Raw genomic sequence first — 22,022 nt, 5'->3', positions numbered from 1 at the left:
ATGCCAGCTAACCCTTACACACCAGCAGCGTGGGTCGCGTATCAGTTTCCCTCTGCCCTTTTCTGGCTCGTAGAATCTTTCTTCCGCGGTTGCAGAAAAATCAGTATACTGCTAACTTGAGAAAACGAGGCACCTAACCAAGTGGCCCCAGCATGCTTCATGCTAAGCTGTAATTTGTTCATCAGTAGCCGAGGGCCTACTGTTTGTCAGACATTGTAGATGAAGAAGAGGGTAAGACAGTCTGTACTCTGCAGGAGTCGCAGCCTGCTGGAAGAGACACGCTCACATTTCTAGTGGCCATGGACAGAAGCTGACGTGTCAGTCGGGAAGGAGCCGAGACAGTTGTGATCGTGGAGGTGGAATGCTGTCAGGAGGAGTTAGGAGGAGAGCCAGGAAAGCGCTGTATGCGGAGGAGAGGTGTCAGCGGGGGCTGGGGTTGTGCCTGTGGCCAGAAAGGGGAAGAGGTGAGGCCCCAGAGTGGGCAGGGCCTTTGTCCTGGTCAGCTCCGGAGAACCGCGCTGCTCTGCGGGCCTGCGTCTCTAGCACGTTCGCAGCAGGGACGTGTCCTCACTCTGAGACTCGACCTCCAGGGCAGGCCAGCGTAGATGCAGGTGTTCCATGCAGACGGCACCAGAAAGGTGATGTCTGGTTCTCTCTGACCCAGGGTTACGTTCAGGTTACACAGGCCGAGATGTGGGCATCCTTGCCTGCTGGGCCCTCTCGTGAGTGTGCGTTTCTGGATGGTGGTAACTGATCACACTGTTCAGCATTTAGGGGGAAACATGACCCGTGCCTCGGATGGGAAGGACAAGGAAAGCAAAAGATTCATCAAATGAAATTTTTTCCCCAAAAAGTAATTGTTGGGATTCCTTATCTGAATGTCTCTCCTCCCTTCAACCCCAACACACAGTTTTCTTTAAATACTTTTTGTGTGAAAATTGTCACACAGTTGCTCCAGAACATTAAAATAGATGTGACAAAGGGTGTAAATTTGTTGTCAAAAAATTTTCTTGCATCCAAAAAAAAGAAAGAAAGAAAGAAAAGCTCGCTTTCTTTTCTTTCTTAAATGTGTCACCCACAACCTTGGATCTTAATATCTCTCAGCGTATAGTATGAGTATCGTTTGATATTATTCTAAGTAGATCTGAAAAGTAAAAATTCCAGGATTCATATTAGTGCTTCAAACTTATAAAAATTTTATAAAACTTAATAAAATTGAAGGATATATCATCCTCTATTCAGAGCATTGGAACCGACTACTGAAGTGAAATATTAGGCCAGTCGTGTATAAGACCTCAGCGGTAACGTTCCAGATTAAAGGAACCAGTAAGCAAACTGTGGGAATGAGAGCTGTGGGCTCAAGGGGTTTCTAGGCATTGGGAACCTGAGAGGTGCTAGGACGTATTTGTTAAAAACTTGGACTCTGGAGACAAAGACATGTGAAATCTTGGCCCCACATAGACGTTACTTATTTAAACCTCAGTCCTCTCATTTACAAAATGAGGGTAATAATCTCGGTTTCTTGTGAGGATGAAATGAGATAATGCATATAGGTTTTTAAAAGGCTCAGGTACATAGGGACTCAATAAATGTATACTTTTTACAGGAACCCAGCTCTTTATAAGTAGAATAAGTAGATCTATCCTTTATGCAACATCTGTTGTGCAGAGCAATGAACACTGATAATCTCTGATTTTGGGGGTAGAGATCAAGTATTTTTCAGGTTCTGGTGTTTCTCAGAAAATACTGGTCAGAAAAGGTAGCGCAGGTTTCGTAGGTTTTCTAGCATGGCAAAACCAAATGTCAGCGTTCCTGGGGCACAGCTCTGTTCTTTGTTTCCCCTTAATTTTTATTTTGTCTTACACCTTATATGTGGGAGGAGGGAGACTTCCTGTTTTCTTCTAGTTATTTCTTTTCCGCTTCTGTTTCCTTCTCTCCCTTCCCCCATCCTTTATTTTATTTTGAAAGCATGGACCTATTAATTAGGGTATGACCCTTGGTCCATAGATTTGTTCTAGTGTTTTCATTGAATGTACTTGACTCTGTTACAAATCGCACATTGCGGGGTCTGTAAGGGGTTTTCAGAACAAAGAGACACGAAGGGTGTAAATCCAGGGAGAGACACCGAGTGTGACAGGTGTGCCCAAACACCACCCAGCACCTTTGCCGGCTGTCAGATGTCTGCCCCTGCCCCAGCTGTCCCTGGATGTGGTTAGTCGTACCTGGCTTTATATCTTGACATCTTCACTCCATCTGCTTGCGCCAGGATTTGGCAGACAGCGTTATTCCTCCTGCTGACTCATGTAGAAAACAGAAATATAGCCTTTGATAAGAATTGGACGCCCAGCTTTCAATAACCAAATGGGATCCTACATAGAGAACTTAGTTCATCAGAAGATGCTCCTCCCTTTAGGGAATTTGTCTGGATACTGAGAAGCTCAGTCCTTTCTCTGGAGACATGAATTTGAATAGGAGCGAATTTTCTTGTTTTGATGGCTGCCTCCTAGCTGGCACACCTGAACCCTGACCCTGGCCCATTTCTTCAATGTCAGGTCCCTAAGTATAGCACATAAAACCCTTTGTGGTCCTGCTCCCGTCTGTTTTTGCCGTACATGCCCTTCATTCCAGCCATACCGAACTGCTTTTGGTTCCTCAGATGTATGTCCACCCCCCTTACGCCCCTTCGTCTTCCTTTGTGCTCTTCCCGTTCCCACTTGAGAGCTCCTGGCAAGACCTTATCCTGAGCCTCCCCTTCCGGAGTATTGTTTGGCCGCGCCCTCACACTGTGATTTACAGCCGCTCTCCTGTGCCCCCTTATTGACGTACAGCGTGTGCATTAAATGTGCGCAAGTAACTGAACACCTTGCTGAAGTTTTACAAAATGAGCAGCATACCTATATAGCCAGTGCCCAGGTCAAGAAGTGAAAGATGACCAGAACCCCTTTGAACCCCACCCCGTACCTATTCTCCTGGCTCCTGTCACTGCAGGTTAGTTGTGTTTGTGCTTGGACTCGGTGTGCGTGGAGTTATGCCATATTAGCTCTTCGGTGTCGTTTCACATGGTGTATGAGGCGTTCATCCACATGGTCGTGTATAGCTGTAGTTTATTCTGGTCACTGTATGCCGAAATTCAAATAGGCTACAGTGTTTTTAAGGGGAACTTTTATTACTTTCATGTACAGAAAATTCAAGTGTACACTTAGCCCAGCTTGGTGGCCAGTTCTTTAGACGAGGCTACACATTTTTAATCTGTCCTCCTATAGATAGACTTCTGGGCTCTTTTCAGTTTGGGGCCATTTCGAATGGTTCCTCACATTACAAATGATGTTGCGTAACAACTTTTGTGAGGAGTGAGAGCACCAGGAAACTTTTCTGGGGTGGGGGGCGGGGGGAGTGGATCTAGCTGGCAGCTCTGCTAAATGGGTAAAAAAGAAATTGCTGAACTTTGGAACAGGTTACTAATAGTGAAGCTGGTTAACTTACAGCATTTGAATTCCTCTCATAAAGGAGCTAATACAAGAGAAAAGCTTGAAATCCCATCAGCCGTGTCTCCTTAAGCACAGCTGAGTCCAGAATTGTCCCAACTTAGATACTCATGTATTTAGATATTTATTATGCGTCTTCTGCATTCTGGGAGTATCAGCTGGGGAGGGGCATTGCTCCCGGCCTCATGGGGCTCACAGTCTAGTGAGGGGCATCACAACAGGCAAGACAAATAAGAAAATGTGTATGTAGTGTGGTTAACTAGGAAGAGAGCAGGGAAGGCACAGTGTGTGTGTGTTTGTGTGTTGGGGTGTTTGGCCATTGGGGCTAAGACAGATTTGAAAGCTTGGCTTTTATCTCCTTACAGCTTACTAAGCCAGATGTAACAAACATTAAAGGCACACATGTTTAGGGTAAACAAATGAACTCTTAAGTATATAGAGTCTTGTCATTCTGTCTTTTCCTCTTGGGTTCATTTTGCTCCTAATCTGGAATGTCAGATTTTATTTATTTTGTGAGGAATTTTTATGAGTCAGAGGCATTTATTAATGTGTGTGTTCAAGTGACAGTTGTTACCTGATTCCTAAGGACACGGGGCTGACTGGAATTCTAATGGAGAGGGGAAGAGCATGTCTTCCTGTTGGGAAACCTAATGCTTTGCTCCCGGAAACTCCAGGTAAAGCCATGGCCCAAGGCTGCTTCCGTTGGCTTCTGGCTGGAAATTTCCAATTACGTAAACCTGAACGGGACTTATTTTTCTCACCCGGATTGTGGTCATAAGAGATCCCTCCATTTAGATGCTGGGGTGGGGCAATTATTATGATTTCTCATGAAAGTGTAAAAAAGTTATTAGTAAGCCTGAATTTGCAGTAAATTTTATTTTAGCATTTATCACACTGCATTTTAATTTCTTCTTTTTAAAAGTATTATTATTATTTTATTTTTTAGATTTTACTTATTCATTGTCTGAGAGAGGGAAAGGGAGGGAGAAAGAAGGAGAGAAACATCCATGTGTGGTTGCCTTTCGTGTGCCCCCAGCTGGGGACCGTCCTGCAATGCAGGCGTGTGCCCTGACTGGGAATCGAACCGGCGATCCTTTGGTTTGCAGGCAGGCGCTCAATCCACTGAGCCACACCAGCCAGGGCTGCATTTTAATTTCTTATTGAATTGTTTCTGTACCTTATCCTGTGTGGTCTTACTCGTCCTTGTCCCCCACCCCCGCCCCGCCCGCCCATGGTCTAGTGCAGTGTGTAAGAAGCGCTCAGGGAAGTGAGTGCTCAGTAGACACTGGAACGGTGGAGGGTTTGATAGCTGTGTGTCAGTTCCAGGAAAAACTTAAAGCTGTGTTTAGCCACTGTTGACTAGGACCATATTACCGAAAAGGGGCAGTTTTTTCAAAGAAAAGCTCATCGAAATGTTGTGGAATCTTCTTTCTGCTTTTGGCTTCATTAACCGTATGACCTTGGGTCAGTGACTTCCAGAGGCCTTGACTTCCTTATCTAAAACAAAAAATTAAGATGATACTTCACAAAGATGTGGATTTTCAATGAGATAATTTAGATTAAAAGCAGTGTGTGTGCGTATACACTCGCTAGTGTGGGCTGGAGCCATGATTTAGCAACAAGACTGTTAATGGGGACACTCGTAAGGTCCTACAGTTGGGTCTATGTGACTAACTGTGTGAGCACAGAACAGGAAAGGGCAGCTTAGCAGCAACATAACCAAAAAGATTGACCATTTGCCTCCAGTAAGCTTCGTATGAATCAATAATCGTCGGCAGCCGTCCGTCTCGAGAGACGATGGTGTAGCTTCTTAAGAGTCTATCTGCACCGCCGAAAATGGTTGTGCAGTCCGACTCGGGAGTGACACGGTATCTGTCTCCTCCCATGTTGAATCGACATCTTGCGATGACGCTGGAGTGTCCTCTCCAGTGAAGCTGAAGCTACAGAGCCTGGGCAGGGTGATATGGAGGGTCTGCTGTTGCCCATGCAGCAGACCCTGAATCAATAATATGGTGTGACTATTTTCCAACAACATTCATTCATTATCGACTGATTGATTACCTACCATATGATGGAAGTTTTACATTCTATCAACAGGGATAGCTAAAACAATTTCCCAAAGTGAGTTCTGCAGAGAATCACTTCATGTTACTAGTTCTTGGGCGGGGGGGGGGGGGGGGGAGCGGGATGTCGGGTTAGATCATTGAACACCTGTGTTGGAGAATTTCTTTGGTCTTGAGTTACTGTGAATTGTGCATCTCCCAAGAGGGGGCTCAGGTTGACGGTGCTTTGGTAGCAGATAGGCAGGTAGCTCTGCTCGTTTCTGGACCCATCAGACTGCACCTGGGCCACTTGGCCGGCATGGGCACTGCCCTTTGCCCAGGTGTGGACTACAGGGTTGGTATCCAGAGGAGAGCAGCCAGGATGGGGGCAAGTGTAGTGATTCCATGGGAGGGGGTGCACAAAGGAGGGAGGACTGTGCAACCTGGGCTGTGGGGGACAGGCAGGTGGAGTAGAGGTGAGGGTGATGGGTGATGGGTGGGTGTGGGGGAGGCAAAATATCTGAAGTGGGGGAAAAGGTTTTGGCTGTTCTGCCAAGGGGCAGAATGAGAGCCAGTGGGTGAAAGTGACTGGGAACCATTTTGGACCCAACCCAAAGTAAAATTTTCTTTGAAGATGGCTGTATTTTACATGTGGACTCTTGCTCTTAAAAGGCATCGTTTTTGGGTTGTGTGAAAGCGTTAGATGTTTCTGAAAAGTATTCTTTAAAATCCCATCCAATCCCAAGTCTATAAATTTGTGATTTCTGTTTTGTAAGTTTTATTTCCTCAGTCTCCCCCCCACCCCAGTATTGTGCTCATTCCTGTGGATAATTAGAAAAAGCATTAATAAGATGTGGTTTGTGTAACTTATTATTATTAGTTGAATGACAAGACTGACACATGAGACAGCTGTTAGCAAGCTAAGACAAAATAATAAACAAAAGGCTCACTTTTGATCATCTGTAACAGTACCACAGATATTCGAGAAGGGGGAGAATGGAGAAGCATGTATACTGGGGTTGGAAGGATTAATAAGGTTTGCATGGCGGAAAGAACAGAGGCACTGCAGGTCAGCAGACACAGGAGCAGTGTGGCCAAGTCTGTGATTAAGAATGATCCATCCGGCAGCTTTGTGTAAGAGACAGATTTGAGAGCCATGTCCTTAAGAGTAATCATTGAAACCATCGGGGTGCTTGTAACTTTGGGGAGATTGTGACTAGAACCTGGATAATCCATCGGTAGGTACACCTGATTCAGGTCCATTTTGCTGTTGACCTAAGTGGAGAAACTGAGGCCTAGAAGTTGACCTGTAAATTGGATTGTTTACTTGCCTCAAGGTAATTATGAGGAGTCAGTGAGATAAAGAATTGTGTAATTAAGTGCTCAGTAAATGTTACTTACTCTTAGTTATTATGTAGCTGAAAGGTGGTTCTGGATGTGTGGTGGCAAGACCCGCCACATTGTATCACCTGCAAGCTTGTAACGGGGGCAGGTCTTCTTCGCCCCCGTCTGTGACACTGGCTCCGCCTCTGGGGGCGGGGCCTTGGGAGCCCGCTTTATAAAGCGCTGCAGGAGAGGCAGGGCAGAGTTTGAGAACCGCCTTAGACTGATCCTGCAGTTGGGATTCTCGGACTAAGAAAGAGGACTGAAGGAGGGTCTTAATTACAGTGTCCTCTACAGTTTCGGAAGAACATACCTAATAGTGTTTACACACAGTGCTCAGCAAATAACTTGTTTTCGTGTTATTGAGGACAACTGGTTTTGTAGCATGTTGGAAATGGAAGGAGGATTTCAGGGCAGTTATATAGAATATGTATATTGTGTAGCCCAGATGATTAAAAAAAATACTACAGAACCACTTTAGAAACTTGATATTGGATGAAGTTTAAATCTTATGTTTGGCAGATATTTATGGACTATCTACCAACTGTGATCAGGCACTGTGCTGACTGCTATAAATAGAAAAGGAGACATAACTCTTTATTTTCAGAGACTTCAGAGAATTACACTTATTAAGGGATTTGAAGCTATCTTTTCCCATCGCTTTTTCCAGCTAGAGAAGAAACACTGTCCAGGCTGTTGCTGCTAATGCCAGGAGTTAGGCGTGCGGCCGCCTTGCAGCCAACACGAGGCTTGATTTGAAAGTGCTGCCTCATTTCTGAGAGCATCCTGAACATTGGCTTCTTTGGTTTATTACCTTATGGTCCAGGATATACCTTAGAGAGTATTTGAAATCTTTTGAAAGACTTCATGTCCCTGTTTAATGTGGGTCACCCGGGGTTTTCGACATTGAGAGTTCCACCAGTTGGCAGGTCCCCATCTCCACCCCCATCACCAGCACAAGCACCAAAACACAAGAGCTTGAAATGAAGTCAACTGACTTTTAAACTTCATCCATTTAGTTCTTTACTGCTCATTATGTACAGAACACTGTGATAATCATGATGAAACTTTGTTAATAAGGTGTGTCCAGTTGAGGAGCCAGGACAGCCAGCGGCCATGCAGGTTGAGGCTGGAGGAGTGGCCCCAGCTCTCCAGGAGCACCTGCCTGCACCTGCCTGGGGCCTGGCTGGAGTTTGCCAGGTGTTCAGAGGATCCCTAACACACCAGAGTTTGGATTTGCAACTGTGCCACCCTGTAAGACCTGCCCCCCCACCCCCTTTCACAGTGCTAAGGGGAAAGTGAGTAAATTACATTGACAAAGAAGCTCTTTTTAAACCTTACGGTTTCTTGAAAACAGATGGCATGGTATTTGAGATCGCAAGAGGAATGCAGAAATTATATTTGCTTCCATTTGTGGTCTCTGAGTTTCATATCATAAAGAGACTTAAAAAAAAAAAAAAAGTGGAGCTCACTTTCCAAAATGGCAGTTATTGGGCAGTTACCCTGAATAATCATTTGTAAAGAATATGGTTTTTGTTTTGTTCTGTTTTTATTTTATTAAGATATAATTGATGTATAGCATTATATCAGTTTTAGGTGTACAGTATCATGATTGGATATTTGTCTATATTGCAAAGCAAATATGTTTCAGTTGACACTTGAACTTTTAGTCCCTGCATTTTTATCCCCATGGCTTTGGACTTTGAGGCTGAGGTGGGTAGGTAGTGAGTACTGCTTACATCCTTTCATTGTCTTCTTTTTCGCTCCAGACACCCCAAAGAAAAGTGGCTGGAGTCTTAGTCCACCACTTCCAGCAGGTTGCCCAGACCAGACTAGATCTGAGTGTTTCATCAGGCAGAGCAGCTAGTGGTTTCATTCTGGGTGTACAGCCATCTGGTACTGAGAGGGAGAGTGAAAGAGATCAGAGGTTTTTTAAGAAATGTTTTAATTGCTCCAGAAAGGTATTTCTGACCGTCACCTTGCTAGAAGACAGATTAGGTGTTTGAAGACCTGGTAGAGTATACTTTTAAAAAACGTATGGTTTTTCTGAAACTGCCGAACAGTGACAGCAATTCCCCCAAGTCCTGCTGGCTACTCAGAGAATGTGAGCATCCTGAAAACATCACACTCACTGTGGAAAATAGCTGTGGCATTTGTAGGGTTTTAGAGCTGAAAGAGGTTAAAAACATAAACCCAAGGTTATGTGTAGTCTGTTTGTTTTGTTCTAGTGGTTGCTTTTGAATTCACCTCCTTTTCCCCTCTTTTCTCTTCCCTGCAGTGAACACCTACCTCTTCATGATGCAAGCTCAAGGCATTCTGATCCGGGACAACATGAGGACCATAGGCGCTCAGGTTTATGAGCAGGTGGTCCGGAGCGCGTATGCCAAGAGGAACAGCAGCGTGAATGACTCAGGTATATTTTAAGTCACGACGTGGTCTGCTTAGAATGCCTCATCCCAGGAGAAGGAAATCTGTCCCACCTTTGATGGAACAGAGTGTATTGTAAAAGAGGGACCTTTGGCTGAGTCTTACCTTATGACTAAAAAGGAGCTCTTGGGAAACGAATCTCTGTTTGCTTTGCTAATAGTATGTTAAGCGTGGCTGAATGACTCCATTGTCACTCCTAATACTTTTCAGGGATGGGGAGGTAAGGAGTCTCTTTCAAGACCCCCTTTTCAGTGCAGTTGCCCCCAGAAGGCAGATTAAGCATATTTTAAGACAACCACAAAACAGGAGCATGCAAAGCTGTATCTGGAAGTAATTTCAAAACAATGTATTCGTACAGCCAATGAGGAAAAACAGAACTTGGTTGGACTTCCTGATACTTATTTTATGGCTTCACATTGTGGGATTTGTTTGTCCTGTTTTTTGAGTCACACACGGTGATAACAGCGTCCCGTGTCGTTTTCAAAGCCAGTCTAGCCTGGTTGCTGCACAGGGATGGCTCTGCTCTTCCTATTGGACTGGGCTTGACCTTGTTCCACCCAGTAGGACTCATTATTTATGAATGCTCAACAAGTTTTTCTCTTATCATAATCACGTCACTGGGGACAATTTCCACAAATTAGAAAAGTGGCTTCTGGAAGAAGTTTACTGGGTCACCTGGTTTACTTTCCCCGGTCAGGTGTGGTTTTCATCCTGTGGTTTAATTCCAGCTCCGTGGCCGAGTCTGGCGGCCAGGTTCACTCAGCCCTGAGGAAAGCTTCTCAGGCTATTCAGCTTAACATCGCGGTGATGGACACAGGAGTGAACATTTCTGCCTCAGTCTTTGGAACTTTTTACCTGTGGCTTTTATTATTTTATAAGCGCTAATTATATAAAGAGGGAAAAAAGAACACATGTTAGATGGCTTGCCTAAAATATATTGTAAGGACTTGTTTCTGAATCATGGCTTTGACTGTTTTTAGCAAAGACTGTGTATATAGGCAGTTCTTTGCCTTTGAGAGAAAGCTGTCTTTTTTCTGTCTCTCTTTTTGACTCTTCCAAAAATTGAACAAAGGAAGTATTTCCAGATGGTTCAGTGGGACTGTCGTGAGGCTTGTCCAGTCTAGCCAGGGATGGTTTTCATTTTAAAAATAGGTTCTGAGATTTTGTTCTGCTCAGCATTCATGATTTGCCTTTTAAACTGAGGACTAATGTGCTTTCCTATGGCTTCTTACTGCTTTCACTCAAGCCTAGTATCATAAAATATGTATTTTAAAAAAGTCTTTCCTTCAAATTCGTCCTTCCTTCTGTGGTAAGTTCTAAGATAGTCCACAGCTCACTGTAGAATGTGAAATTGCTTTGCCAATGTTGCAAATCAGAATTATCTCAAGAGAAAACATTGCCTCTTGAAGGGAAGTTAAACCTTTAAAATGGACCACATCCTGGTGCTGGCCAGTAGCTCAGTTGATCAGAGCGCAGTCCTGATATGCTATGGTTGCAGGGTTGATCCCCGGTCAGGCCATAGACAGGAATCAACCACTGAATGCATGGGTGGGGGGAACAGCAGGTCAATGTCTGTCTGTCTCTCTCTCCCCCCGCCCCCCCCCAATTAATTTAAAATATAATTTTAAAAAACTAAAACAAAATTGAACACATCCTAATTTATCAATCTGTCTTGTGGGCCAGCTTAGCAGCGACAAAGGACTACAGTTAGCAAACCAGATAAGCTTTGGCACTTCCTTTTTTTTTTTCTTTCAAAGAGCAAGTGATTGATTTTCAGAGTTTTTTTTTTTTAGACAAACTGTGGTCTCAGGACAAATTGCCTGAGCTCTGAACCATACCTGGGGGAGGAATCCCTGCAGCTCCCAAAGTCACGGGAGAGGGCTGAGCGCATTTTCGTTCCCTGAGTCAAGTGAGGGAGAATAAAAATAGATACACAGAGTTTCAGAATCACCTCCCATTTCCCCTTCTTAGAAAGCTATGTGGAGAGAGTGCTCCATGAAGTGAGAAAAAAAGGAACAGTTGAACTTGGGGAAAATGAGGTTGAATACAGGGGAGAGATGAAAGGGGGGGGGGGGGCTCCCAGGCGAGTGTTGGCACGCCCTCTCCGGAGGGCGAAGCCAAGAGAACACCTGATGCCTGAGAACGTCTTAAGCAGAAATGCAGCGTCAAAGGGCATGGTGTTGAGTCAGTCATAACCCCACAGAAAACTTGGCAAGACAGTCACTCAGGGAAGAAGATAATGCAGGAAAGGAAGGGAGAGTAATCCTAACCTCCCACATCCCTCAGCTGTGAGCAGTATCCATAGAATGTCATGTTGTAAATTCCAAAGACTGTCCCCATCACAGTTACCGTATATGACTGCTGGGGGACAGGAGGCGGAAAGGGTACGTGTGTGGTGGGGCAGGGCCAGGTGATGCTGAAGACGAGCATCGGGATTGGCCATGTAGGGGTCGGCGGTAACTTACAAAGCAGTTGGCTAACAGAAGTGAGAGTCGTTCCTTTAGAGAATAAGGTTGGGGGGTGCTGTGCTGTCTTTATAACTACATTGTGGAGTTCCTCGACTATCACCTGGGTGCATACACAGCTGGAATAGCAATAAGGATAAAAACACTGGTTAAAGCAGTATCATCTGGGTCACTTTTTCATTGATGGGTTCGGATTTGTAGCCGCGGTGCAGAGCTAGTCCAGAATCCCGCTGCACCCAAAATGGTGTCTAAGAAATAAACTGGTGTGGCAGGAATTGCGGCAGTGCCCACGTGTACCAGTCTGAGTTGCCTTTTTCTCCTCCCTCTCTAGATTATCCTCTTGACTTGAACCACAGTGAAACCTTCCTACAAACCACAACGTTTCTTCCTGAAGACTTCACCTACTTTGCAAACCATACCTGTCCCGAGAGGCTCCCTTCCATGAGTGAGTAGAGCTCTTGCTCATCGTCCTTGACCTTTAATACTGCTGTCCTTTTCTTTGGCTAAAATAAGAGGGAGAGCGTTCTTGCTCTCAGTGAGCCACCTACAGAGAGAACGTTAGTGCCGCCCCGCACTGGAAGCAGGGACTGTGGAAGTTGCCTGTGTCCTGACTCTTCCTCGGCCCTCTGCAAGGTTGCTCATGTTCTTGGCGCCATTTTCCCTTTTTACTTTGCACATGCGCCCTTGCTCGTAACTTGGCGTCTGTAAAGACGTCCTAGAAAAAGTATAGGCAGCCAGCTTTATCTTTTAGTATAAATCTGACACTGATTATAACTTGTTTGATATGCGAGACGTTCTTTTCTTAACAAAGTGCTAGTTAAAAAAATTCTTGGGTCTTTTCTTTCCTCTTTCCTTTTTTCTTGGAATCCCATGCGTGATCTAAACCAGTGACAGCCGAGTCCTTTACCTTCTCTGCATCTCAGTTCTGTGTCTTCAGTAAGAGATGATGCGTGTTCTGAGTTTGGACATGACCAGGCTGGGTCACTGATCTATTCATCGGGACAGTGAGCCTGTAGTTGCCTCAGGAGTGCACAGAGATGACTCCAGGCTCAGCCACTTGCCTCCTCCCTCTTTGAGAAGTTCAGCTGCTGTTTTAGTTGGTCTTAATTTCTTTCTGCACCCCAAGCACAAGCAGAACTGTAAAGTCTTAGTTTCTTGAGTTGCTGGTTTACCCAGCAGTTGCGACCACCTGCAATGCAGGGAGTTGGAAAGCAGAGGACAAGGCTCCCATGCCTGCGAAAAACGCAATACACTGAAAAAGCATCGAACTTCTCCGGGGAGGAAAACCCTGGACTTCGGGGAAAGGAATATGTCGTTTGCTGGCCTCTTACTGTTCTCTCTCTCTCTCCGCTCAGAGGGCCCAATAGACATAAACATGAGTGAAATTGGAATGGATACCATTCACGAGTTCTTCTCCAGAGACCCAGCCATCAAGCTCGGTGGTCACTGGACGCCCTCCGACTGCGTGCCCCGATGGAAGGTAGGGAGTGGGGTCTGACCCGAAGTGTGGGAAAGCCCCCTGGGACTTGCCACCCTTTCGAATCACCACAGGGTTCACTGTCTAGAGCATTTTGTCATTTGCTTCCTACTACCCGGTGAAAACTGTTTGCATTTGATGAAAATATTCTGGAGGAGTGTGTTTCCCTAAGGACTCTCCTGTAGCCACAGAGATTTGCATCCTTCCACTGGCAAAGCGGGACCCTTGTGTGTTCCTTCTAGAACTATTGCAAGCAGGGGTCAGGGGACCACTGGAAGGTCTTTTATGACACGTTTACACAAGCCATCTTCACACCTTCGGTGCTCCATGCCTTATTCACCGTTGTTACTGTAAGTTCAGTGGGGTAAAAAGTGGAGACATCGGCCCCGAGGATGGCACAGTGCGTGTTCTGTGCCAGCCCCGTGAGACGGCCGTGGGGCAGCTGCGGTCGGAGCAGGTCTGGAACAGGTCAGAGTTTCTGGCCCACTGCTAGAATGTAAAGTCAGTTTAATGACCGTCGTCAAATAAATATATCTGTGATAAAGTTCATTGCACCTTGTAAGGGGAAGCACTGCTTTGTGAAGTGTGTTTTAGTCGTATGTTTGTATATATCTCTGGATCCATCCCCACGCTGGGTGGCCGTGGAGAATGCACGTCTTCTTCTGGCTGTGGTCTAGAATGAGCTCATTCAGCAGGCCCACTATGTGCATAGTAGATATGGTGCATGTAAGAACAAGGCCCACTCACTTCCAAGGGTCGCCTTGCCAAAGTAGTTCTTCCTTGAGAGGACGTTGAGGACAAGGCCACCTGCCAGCCCTACTCCCCAGGAGCTGGTGGCCGATTCTGCGGAAGCCGAGGGGACTGACCGGGCGGCCTCTTCTGTTTTGACCCACGGCAGGTGGCCATCCTCATCCCCTTCCGGAACCGCCACGAGCACCTCCCGGTCCTGCTCAGACACCTGATCCCCATGCTTCAGCGCCAGCGCCTGCGGTTTGCTTTTTATGTCATCGAGCAAGTGAGTGGTCGGTCCGTTCTTTGTCATCCTTCCTCTTTGGGGCGGCAGTTTAGAGCGCTTCCCATGACTCTGTCTGCGGTGGGAGGAGCTGGGGAAACTGAATCTTGTCATTGAGTCATCCCGGGGGGTGGGGACAGAGAGCAGTTCTGTGCTCCTCTTTGAAATGTTGCTCAGTCAATACTGCAGATGGAGTCCAGGGTGGAACTTTGTTTACCCTTGAACAAAGGCCTCTTGTGTGCTGGTTTTGCTAGAGTTGCTTTGGGTGGTGTCTTCAGGCTCCAGGAAATTCCCCTTATAATGAGGAGCTGTGAGTAGGAACTAGCCGAGTGTTCTCCTTCCTTTTATGGGGCTGGGTAATCTTCTGACTGCTGTCTGCCTTCACAGCGGCCTCAGGAGCGACCAGCTCGGGTTTATCGTTACCACCCACGTTATTTCTAAGGAGATCAAGGAAGGCCATCAGGTGGCTTGTGAATCAGGGACAAGTGGTGCTGGTCCCGTCTCACTTTTGGCCCAGTGACCTTTCCAGGCCGGTGGGGTTCCTTCCGTCAGCTGTCCTTCAGGCAGCGCCGAGGCCGCAGCACCTTTGCTTCAAGAGGCCTTTTACAAGTAAAGTTCTCCTCTTTTAGGTTGGCACCCAGCCCTTCAATCGAGCCATGCTTTTCAATGTTGGTTTTCAAGAAGCAATGAAGGACTTGGACTGGGACTGTCTTATTTTTCACGATGTGGATCATATACCAGAAAGTGACCGTAACTACTATGGATGTGGACAGATGCCGAGGCATTTCGCCACTAAATTGGATAAATATATGTATCTGTGAGTATCATTTTCTCTGAATTAGAGAAGTAAATCTAAAAGGGTGGTGAAAGATGCAAAGATGATAGACCCAGTTAGATCCGACCCAAGTGTCCATCCGCTGAGGAATAGATGAACGAGGCATAGTGTATCCGCACAGTGGAATGCCGTGTGTCAATACAAAGGAAGTCCTGATAGGTGCAGCAACGTGGGTGAGCCTTGGGAACATGCCAAGTGAAAGAAACTAGTCACAGAAGACGACATTATATGCTTTCATGTGTATGGACTATCCCGAGGGGGCAGGTCTGTAGAAACAGAGGAGAACAGTGGTTGCATGGGGCTGAGGGGGACCGGGGGAAATGAGGAGCACCTGCTAGTGGGTACAAGACTTCTTTTGGGGGCCATGAAATGTATTCAGATTGATTGTGGTCATGGTTGCACAACTCTGTGACCATGCTGACAATCATTGAATCATGCACTCGAAGTGGGTGAATTACATCGCATGTCACAGTGGTGTCTCAGAAAGGCTGTCATAAAAAATGTTCAATGAACTGCGCAGGTTGATGCATCTCAGCACGAGGAAACAATTTCAGAGGGTCCGGGGCAGCGGCATGGAGAGCATTGTTCTATTTAAGACACAGCTGTCCAGTGAGATGGCTTGTTCCGGAAAAACGTCCCCCTGCGCGCGCGGCTGATCGACGCTGTCCCTCTCCTTTCAGGCTTCCTTACACTGAGTTCTTCGGCGGCGTGAGCGGCCTAACAGTGGAACAGTTTCGGAAAATCAACGGCTTTCCTAATGCTTTCTGGGGCTGGGGGGGCGAGGACGACGACCTGTGGAACAGGTACTGCCCCCCTTCCAGGGCCTTCTAGAAATGCCCCTGCAGGCAGTCCAGGACGAATGTAACGCGAGCCGCGTGTGTGATTTAAAGTGTTCTGGTAGCCACATTTCAAAAGGTTAAAAAGAAACACTGGTCAAATTAACTTTGCTATGGTAATAAAACATGTTAGCAATGTACTATCATAGTGTATCCAAAATGATATCATTTCAACATGTAATTCATATAAAATGTTAATGAAACATTTTACATTCCTTTATTCTCACCAGATCTTTGAAATCTGGCATATGGTTTCCATTAATAATACATTTCACTGAAACCTCCCCAAACCAGAGGTCAAATGTTAGTGTTGTGCATATAGATTTATCCATGTGATCAGATAAGGCTTGTATTATACAAGTTTATGTGAACAGTCCTGTGAGGAGTGTAAACTAATATTTTTAGGCATTAAGTAAATAACGTAATAAGGAATGAAGAAGCAAAAGAATTGCCACCTTGTATCTGGCTTGGCTCTTAAAAAGAAAGTATGCGTTGGCTGTTAATTAGAAAGTAACATTTGCTGGTAAAAATCCATATGATACAGAAGTACATAAACCAGAGTATAAAATCTTAATCCCCACTGCCATTCTGTTTCATTCCCAGGAAGTAGCCAATTTTAACAAGCTGTTTCTTTTTGGACTTCTTTCTATGCATAGATTAGCAGCTCAGACACAGCCCTTCTCCCCTCCTACCATGTTAATATAGGGAAAACCACTTCGTTATTTTTAATAATTGTATAGTGTTCCTTTATGTACACACACAATCATTTATTTTAATTCTCTCTTGTCGACAGTTTTGAATATCGTTTGTTCACATTTGCAGATAGCTCTTTAGATTAAATTCCTAGTTGTAGAACTATAGAGTCAAGAAGTAAATATACTTTATTGTATTGTATTTTATTTTTGTTTATTAATTTAAAAGGGGGGGGGGAGAGAGAAACATCGATTTGTTGTTCCACTTAGTTACGCACCCATTGATTGATTCTTGTGTGTGTGCCCTGACCACACAAGAGTAAACCTACAATTTTGCCATATCAGGACAAAGCTCTAACCAGCAGAGCTATCCGGCCAGCTCCGGAAGTAAATGCACTTTAAATTTGACAGTGATTGCCAAATTTTCCTTCAAAAAAGCTTGCAAAGAGATTCTGACCAGTAGCGCGTTAGCACGCCCATTTCTTACACCACCGCCAGCCTGAGAGAGAACAGCCTTTTACATTTTGGCCACTTTTTAGCTCTCCAGTCGCCCCATGTGGCTCATGGCTTCTGCATTGGACAAAGCGACTCCAGACGATTCTGGTCCAATCTGATAGGTAAAAACGGCGCCTCATCCTTTTAATTTGGGTTTCTTAGGAAACTAGGAGGATGAAGAGCTTTTCCGTGCACTTAACTGGTTTGACTGGTCCTTGAATCCAGCTGATCGCTCCAGGACATCTGTCACAATTCCCATCTCTCTCCCCCCAGCTCAGCGGTTGGGGAGGTAGTTGAGGTGCAGGAACTGTGGCCAGTCCCGCTGCCCCCCCTGCACCCTGCATGACCCCAGGCGCACAGTAGGCATCACATGTACTTACCAAATGGGAGTATAGTTTGGAGTCAGGAGGATATTGAAATAAGATGAAAATGACCATAAATTTCACATAGAATCCAAAGTCTATTAATGATTTCATAGACCCCTGTTAAGTTTCCAGCCCACCCAGCTTGGAAAATCTTTATCATAGTAGGATGATGTCCCGCATGCCTCCTCTACGTTCTGGTTCCCTCACAGTGACTTTCGTAAATGGCAGTTTTATGTCTAGAGGCTGTTGTGACATTTATGGGGGAGGTGGGTGGGGACAGGCTTCTCCCTGAGTGGGGAACCCGCGCAGCACCCCTGACTCTGCTGCTTGCTCTACGGGAGCTGTGGAAGGGGACCCAGGCCAGCCAGCCAGAGGGAGCGGGGGTGCCCTCGTCTGCCGGGGCCACCCCTGTTGGACCTGTCACTGAGAGCCCACGTCCGATCATTTTGAAGTTGTTTTCTTTTCTCAAAACTTTTTTGTATTGTAGATTTCTTTTCTAAAACTTGCCCGAGGGTGTAGGAAATGTGAACACGTAGATGCAGAGGCGGTTCTGCTGCTCGGCTGGGGGTTTCTCGGCCTCAGCCTGGGTTTGGCCGCCTGGAGGGCCGGGTCACTGTATCTGAAAGCCCCCCCTCTCCTTGTCTCGGCCAGAGTGCAGAACGCGGGCTATTCTGTGAGCCGGCCGGAAGGCGACACGGGGAAGTACAAGTCCATCCCGCATCACCATCGAGGAGAAGTGCAGTTTCTGGGAAGGTTGGTGTTGTGTTTATTCCTCTTCTGTGCCTCGCAGCCCCAGATGCCCCAGACCGTGTTACAGCCCCTCGTCTTACTCCTCAGCCTCCCCCACGCCCCGTCCCGACAGCTGCTTTATAGTTCCCGTCGGCTGTGTATTGTAATTTCACTGTGAGGGAGACGTTTGAGGGTGAACTCAAACTATTGGTGAACAACTTGATTTTAAGAGCTTTTAAGGAAATCACTTATTCTGCATCTTCAGCTTTGTGATCTCCTCTGTAGCCTTCAGAGCTGGAGAAGAGTCCCCTCAGGGAAAGGTCTCCGTGACCCACACTGACGTGGCGGAGCAGAGCTGGCCCCCTTTCTGCAGGCTTCGGGTCTGCAGGGGCGACCCTGACCTCCTGCCCGTGTGGTTGCAGTCACTTTGGTACCCTCTCTGCTTTCAATAAGTAAACCCTTGCTTGGACTCGTGGGGCTAGGGTGGCTCTTTGTCTTTTGTTAACAGGGAGGGAGGCCTGGTCTCTGGAGAGCCGATTCTGATGGCATGAACTCTGCCTTCATGGCATTAACAGGGATCAGAATCCAGACTCCGAACTTTCCCATCTGATGTGTTAGTATCTTATCTTCCGCTCCCCATCCTGTGACCCTGGGCAAGCCGTTTAACATCAGGAGCCTTGGTGTCCTCATTTGCTTGAAGGGCAGGTGCATTAAATGACCTATGCAGTGAGGAAAGCACCTGGCGGGAAATAGGAGGTATTTCTAATAATAATAACATTGAGCATGGAGCCGCTGAATGGCTGGCTGGTCACCCGCCGCGTGTCTTCTCTGTGGTCAGCCCCACCCTGTCCTCTGTCGTGAGGGGGTGAGACCCCTGCTCAGAGCCACCTCTGTTCTCTGCATCACCAGGTATGCCCTGCTGAGGAAGTCCAAAGAGCGGCAGGGGCTGGATGGCCTCAACAACTTGAACTACTTTGCAAACATCACATACGACGCCTTGTATAAAAACATTACTGTCAACTTGACACCCGAGCTGGCTCAGGTGACCGAGTACTGAGACGGGGAGAGACTATATGTCTGGCTTTCCCACCGCCGCCAAGAAAGCAGCCTGATGAGGCGCCCTGGATCCAGGAAGAGACCCCGAAACACGGTGTCTAATGCAGGGCCCCCGGCTTCGAGGATCAGTGTGAACAGTACCCGCACAAAGCGCCTTCCTCTTTCGGGCCCGCTGAGGCGGAGGGAGTCAGCTCGGGGACTTCCTCCATCAGGACTAGCTTTCTGGTTTCCTAAGACAGACGTCTGTCCTGCTGCTCTGCTCCCCCCGTCTCCTGCCCCAGCACCGCGTCTGAGCCCCAGTCTCCAGAACCGACTGCGATTGGCCGCGGGCCTGCCCCAGAGCCTGTCCCTGCAGGTGGCCTTGGGAGCTCCCTGGCCTGCAGAGCAGAGGCGAACCCACCACAGGGCAGCTGTTAGAGGAAGAGCAAATGAAACTCCACGCACCATTCTTCATCTCTGGTGTTCTCGTCGGTTTCATTTTTATAAAAAAATTACCTGCTGTGGGTGGGGATTGAGGGTGGAGGGGAGGGACTGGGGAAGATCAGTAGACATGTAACAATCACTTCTTGAAGAAGTATAACTGTAAATAAGCCATGTAAAATGCCTTTTTTAAATTTAATTTTATAGCTGGCTTCAATTCAAACTGAGGATTTATATTATTAGATCGCTTATTTGGTTGGCAAACGCAGGAACTCAGTTAAAATGCAATGGAAGAATATATCTCCCAAATTGCTGTCACTCTGGAAGGGAGTGGGTTTAGGGCATGTCACAAAAAGAACAAAATAGTTCAAACACGGTCACTGGTAGCTAACTCCTGCCCCCGCCCATCCCCTCCTTCCAAGGTCTTGCTCTTGACTTGTGCTCTGGATTCTCTCCCCTGCTGGGCGAGGACATCTCTCCCCAGGCTCCTGCTAAACGCTGGCTTGCTCTTTTACAGCAAGCTGCCCTCCCTGCCCAAAGCACGCCCTTCAGGGGAGGAGCCCCCGGCACACACCCCTGGGGGGCCCTGGGCTTTGTTTGGTCCCTTCACCACAAAGAGGAAGGGTAGGTGGTGTCTTTCCTTCTCTCATTTTCTTTTCTCCTGTGGAACGTGGTCACAATTTCTGAAATCTGTGCCTAAATTACCAGCTAGCTTCAGTGATTCCTCTGAACAGCCCCCTTTTTGGTTTCCAGCGTGATGAACCAGTACATAGAACTAACGCGCAATCGAAAGGTGAAGAACTCAGCCAGGAGCAGGTGGCACTTGTGTGCTGTGGGTCCGCCGGGCTCCAGGCTGGACCAGATCAGAGCTTTGAACTCAGACCGCTCCAGGGTGCGGGAGCTCACTGCTCGGTTTGCTCCCCCATGTGCTGTTGGAAGTCAGATCCTAAATTGCATTTGAATTGGTGCCTCTCTTTCTCCCCTGAGCCAAATCCCTCCATCCATGGTCCCTGTTGACTTCCGCAGAATTCTGAAAAAAATGCCAGTGTTTTTCCTCTCCTTTTCCATAAAACATATTTATATATCATGATTGGGAGTACTTTCTGCAGAGTACTTGATATTTTTTTTAATTGCCTTGTTTGCCTTCGACTTCCTTAATTTTCATGGTTTACATGGATGTGTGTGTAGGGGTATATTTGTGTACACACGTGTGGGTTGGGTTTTTTCTGTTGCATGTGTTGGTTCCTTGGACATATGATCCCCACAAACTGTGGGAGTGATTGGCCAGGCCTTGTTTTTGTTCATGTTTTTGTTCCTTTGAAGAATAGAGCGGTATTTAGAAAATCAGTTGCATTGCAAAGCTCTTATCAGCTCATATGAGAGGGCAGGCTGCTGCCCTTGAAAACGCTGGTAAACTGTATTATATGTTTTAAAAGAATTTGAGAATTTCATGCTATAAAAGACCTTCATGAGGGAACATTGCACACAGACGTTCATTTGGTTTGGCTTTGATGGGCGGTGCAGACAGCAATAAAGATGCCTCTCCCCTTGCTCCCTCTGCACCCTCGGTCCTCTGTACTGGTCTCCCTTCCCGTCCTCCTTCCCTCTCTCCTGGCTGAAGGCCGAGCCGCTTCCAGTGCGACAGAACCAGGATGCCACTGGGAAGAACTGGCCAGTACCGGCTGCCTGATGTTTGGCTGGTGGTGTAAAGTGATCTCATTTGAAGCTTTTTTTTTTTTTTATCAACATATTTACCACCAAGAACCAAATGTTGGCAAAAGGCTGACACCCAATTTAAAAAAGAAAACACCGAGTTGAGGACAGAAAGGAAAGGTCTCATGAAGTCGGGGCACTTAAATTATCTTGCAGTCACGTGTGAGTTTGTGTAATTAGTGTGAAATCTCTTACTGTGCACTGTTAGTCATTTACCCGCCAAGCTGAGTATTGTGTGGGAAACTAAAATGTTAAAACATATAGCCAGGCCCAGTGCTGTTAATGGTGTGAAATTCTCGTGTTAAAAAAAAAAAAAAGAACAATAAGAACCAAATGTGACCTTGTGCATATTTTGGCAGCTTCAATTCTTTAAGGCTACTGAAGGGTATGACCCCTTAATAAATCATTCTTGTCTTTGATTATTGCCGGACAGGGAAAGGTTTCTCCTTTCACACATTTTTTTTTGGGGGGGGGCGCAATTATTTGCAAAAATATTCCTTTTGACATTATAGGGACTCTTATTAGAGCTCCTCTACCACAGACATCAATAGCTGAGCAACAGCCACATGTACTGATTGCATCCACTTCCC

General features: G+C 46.4%; 1 protein-coding gene across 1 annotated transcript in view; it reads left to right on the top strand.

The window, feature by feature from the left end:
• B4GALT5 (beta-1,4-galactosyltransferase 5) overlaps positions 1 to 21,758 on the top strand; it is a 60,344-nt gene extending 38,586 nt beyond the window's left edge. The window contains exons 2-9 of the mRNA XM_090286550.1: positions 9,189 to 9,323; positions 12,134 to 12,247; positions 13,158 to 13,282; positions 14,178 to 14,294; positions 14,921 to 15,108; positions 15,807 to 15,929; positions 18,166 to 18,267; positions 19,153 to 21,758. Coding sequence (XP_090142676.1) covers positions 9,189 to 9,323; positions 12,134 to 12,247; positions 13,158 to 13,282; positions 14,178 to 14,294; positions 14,921 to 15,108; positions 15,807 to 15,929; positions 18,166 to 18,267; positions 19,153 to 19,300 — 1,052 coding nt within the window. The 3' untranslated portion in view covers positions 19,301 to 21,758. The remainder of the gene's footprint in view (positions 1 to 9,188; positions 9,324 to 12,133; positions 12,248 to 13,157; positions 13,283 to 14,177; positions 14,295 to 14,920; positions 15,109 to 15,806; positions 15,930 to 18,165; positions 18,268 to 19,152) is intronic.
• Positions 21,759 to 22,022: the final 264 nt, after the last annotated feature.

The sequence above is a fragment of the Furipterus horrens genome, unplaced genomic scaffold (assembly GCF_987537825.1).
Source record: "Furipterus horrens unplaced genomic scaffold, mFurHor1.1.pri manual_scaffold_8, whole genome shotgun sequence".
Classification (NCBI taxonomy): domain Eukaryota; kingdom Metazoa; phylum Chordata; class Mammalia; order Chiroptera; family Furipteridae; genus Furipterus; species Furipterus horrens.
This window is presented reverse-complemented; position numbering and strand designations above follow the sequence as displayed.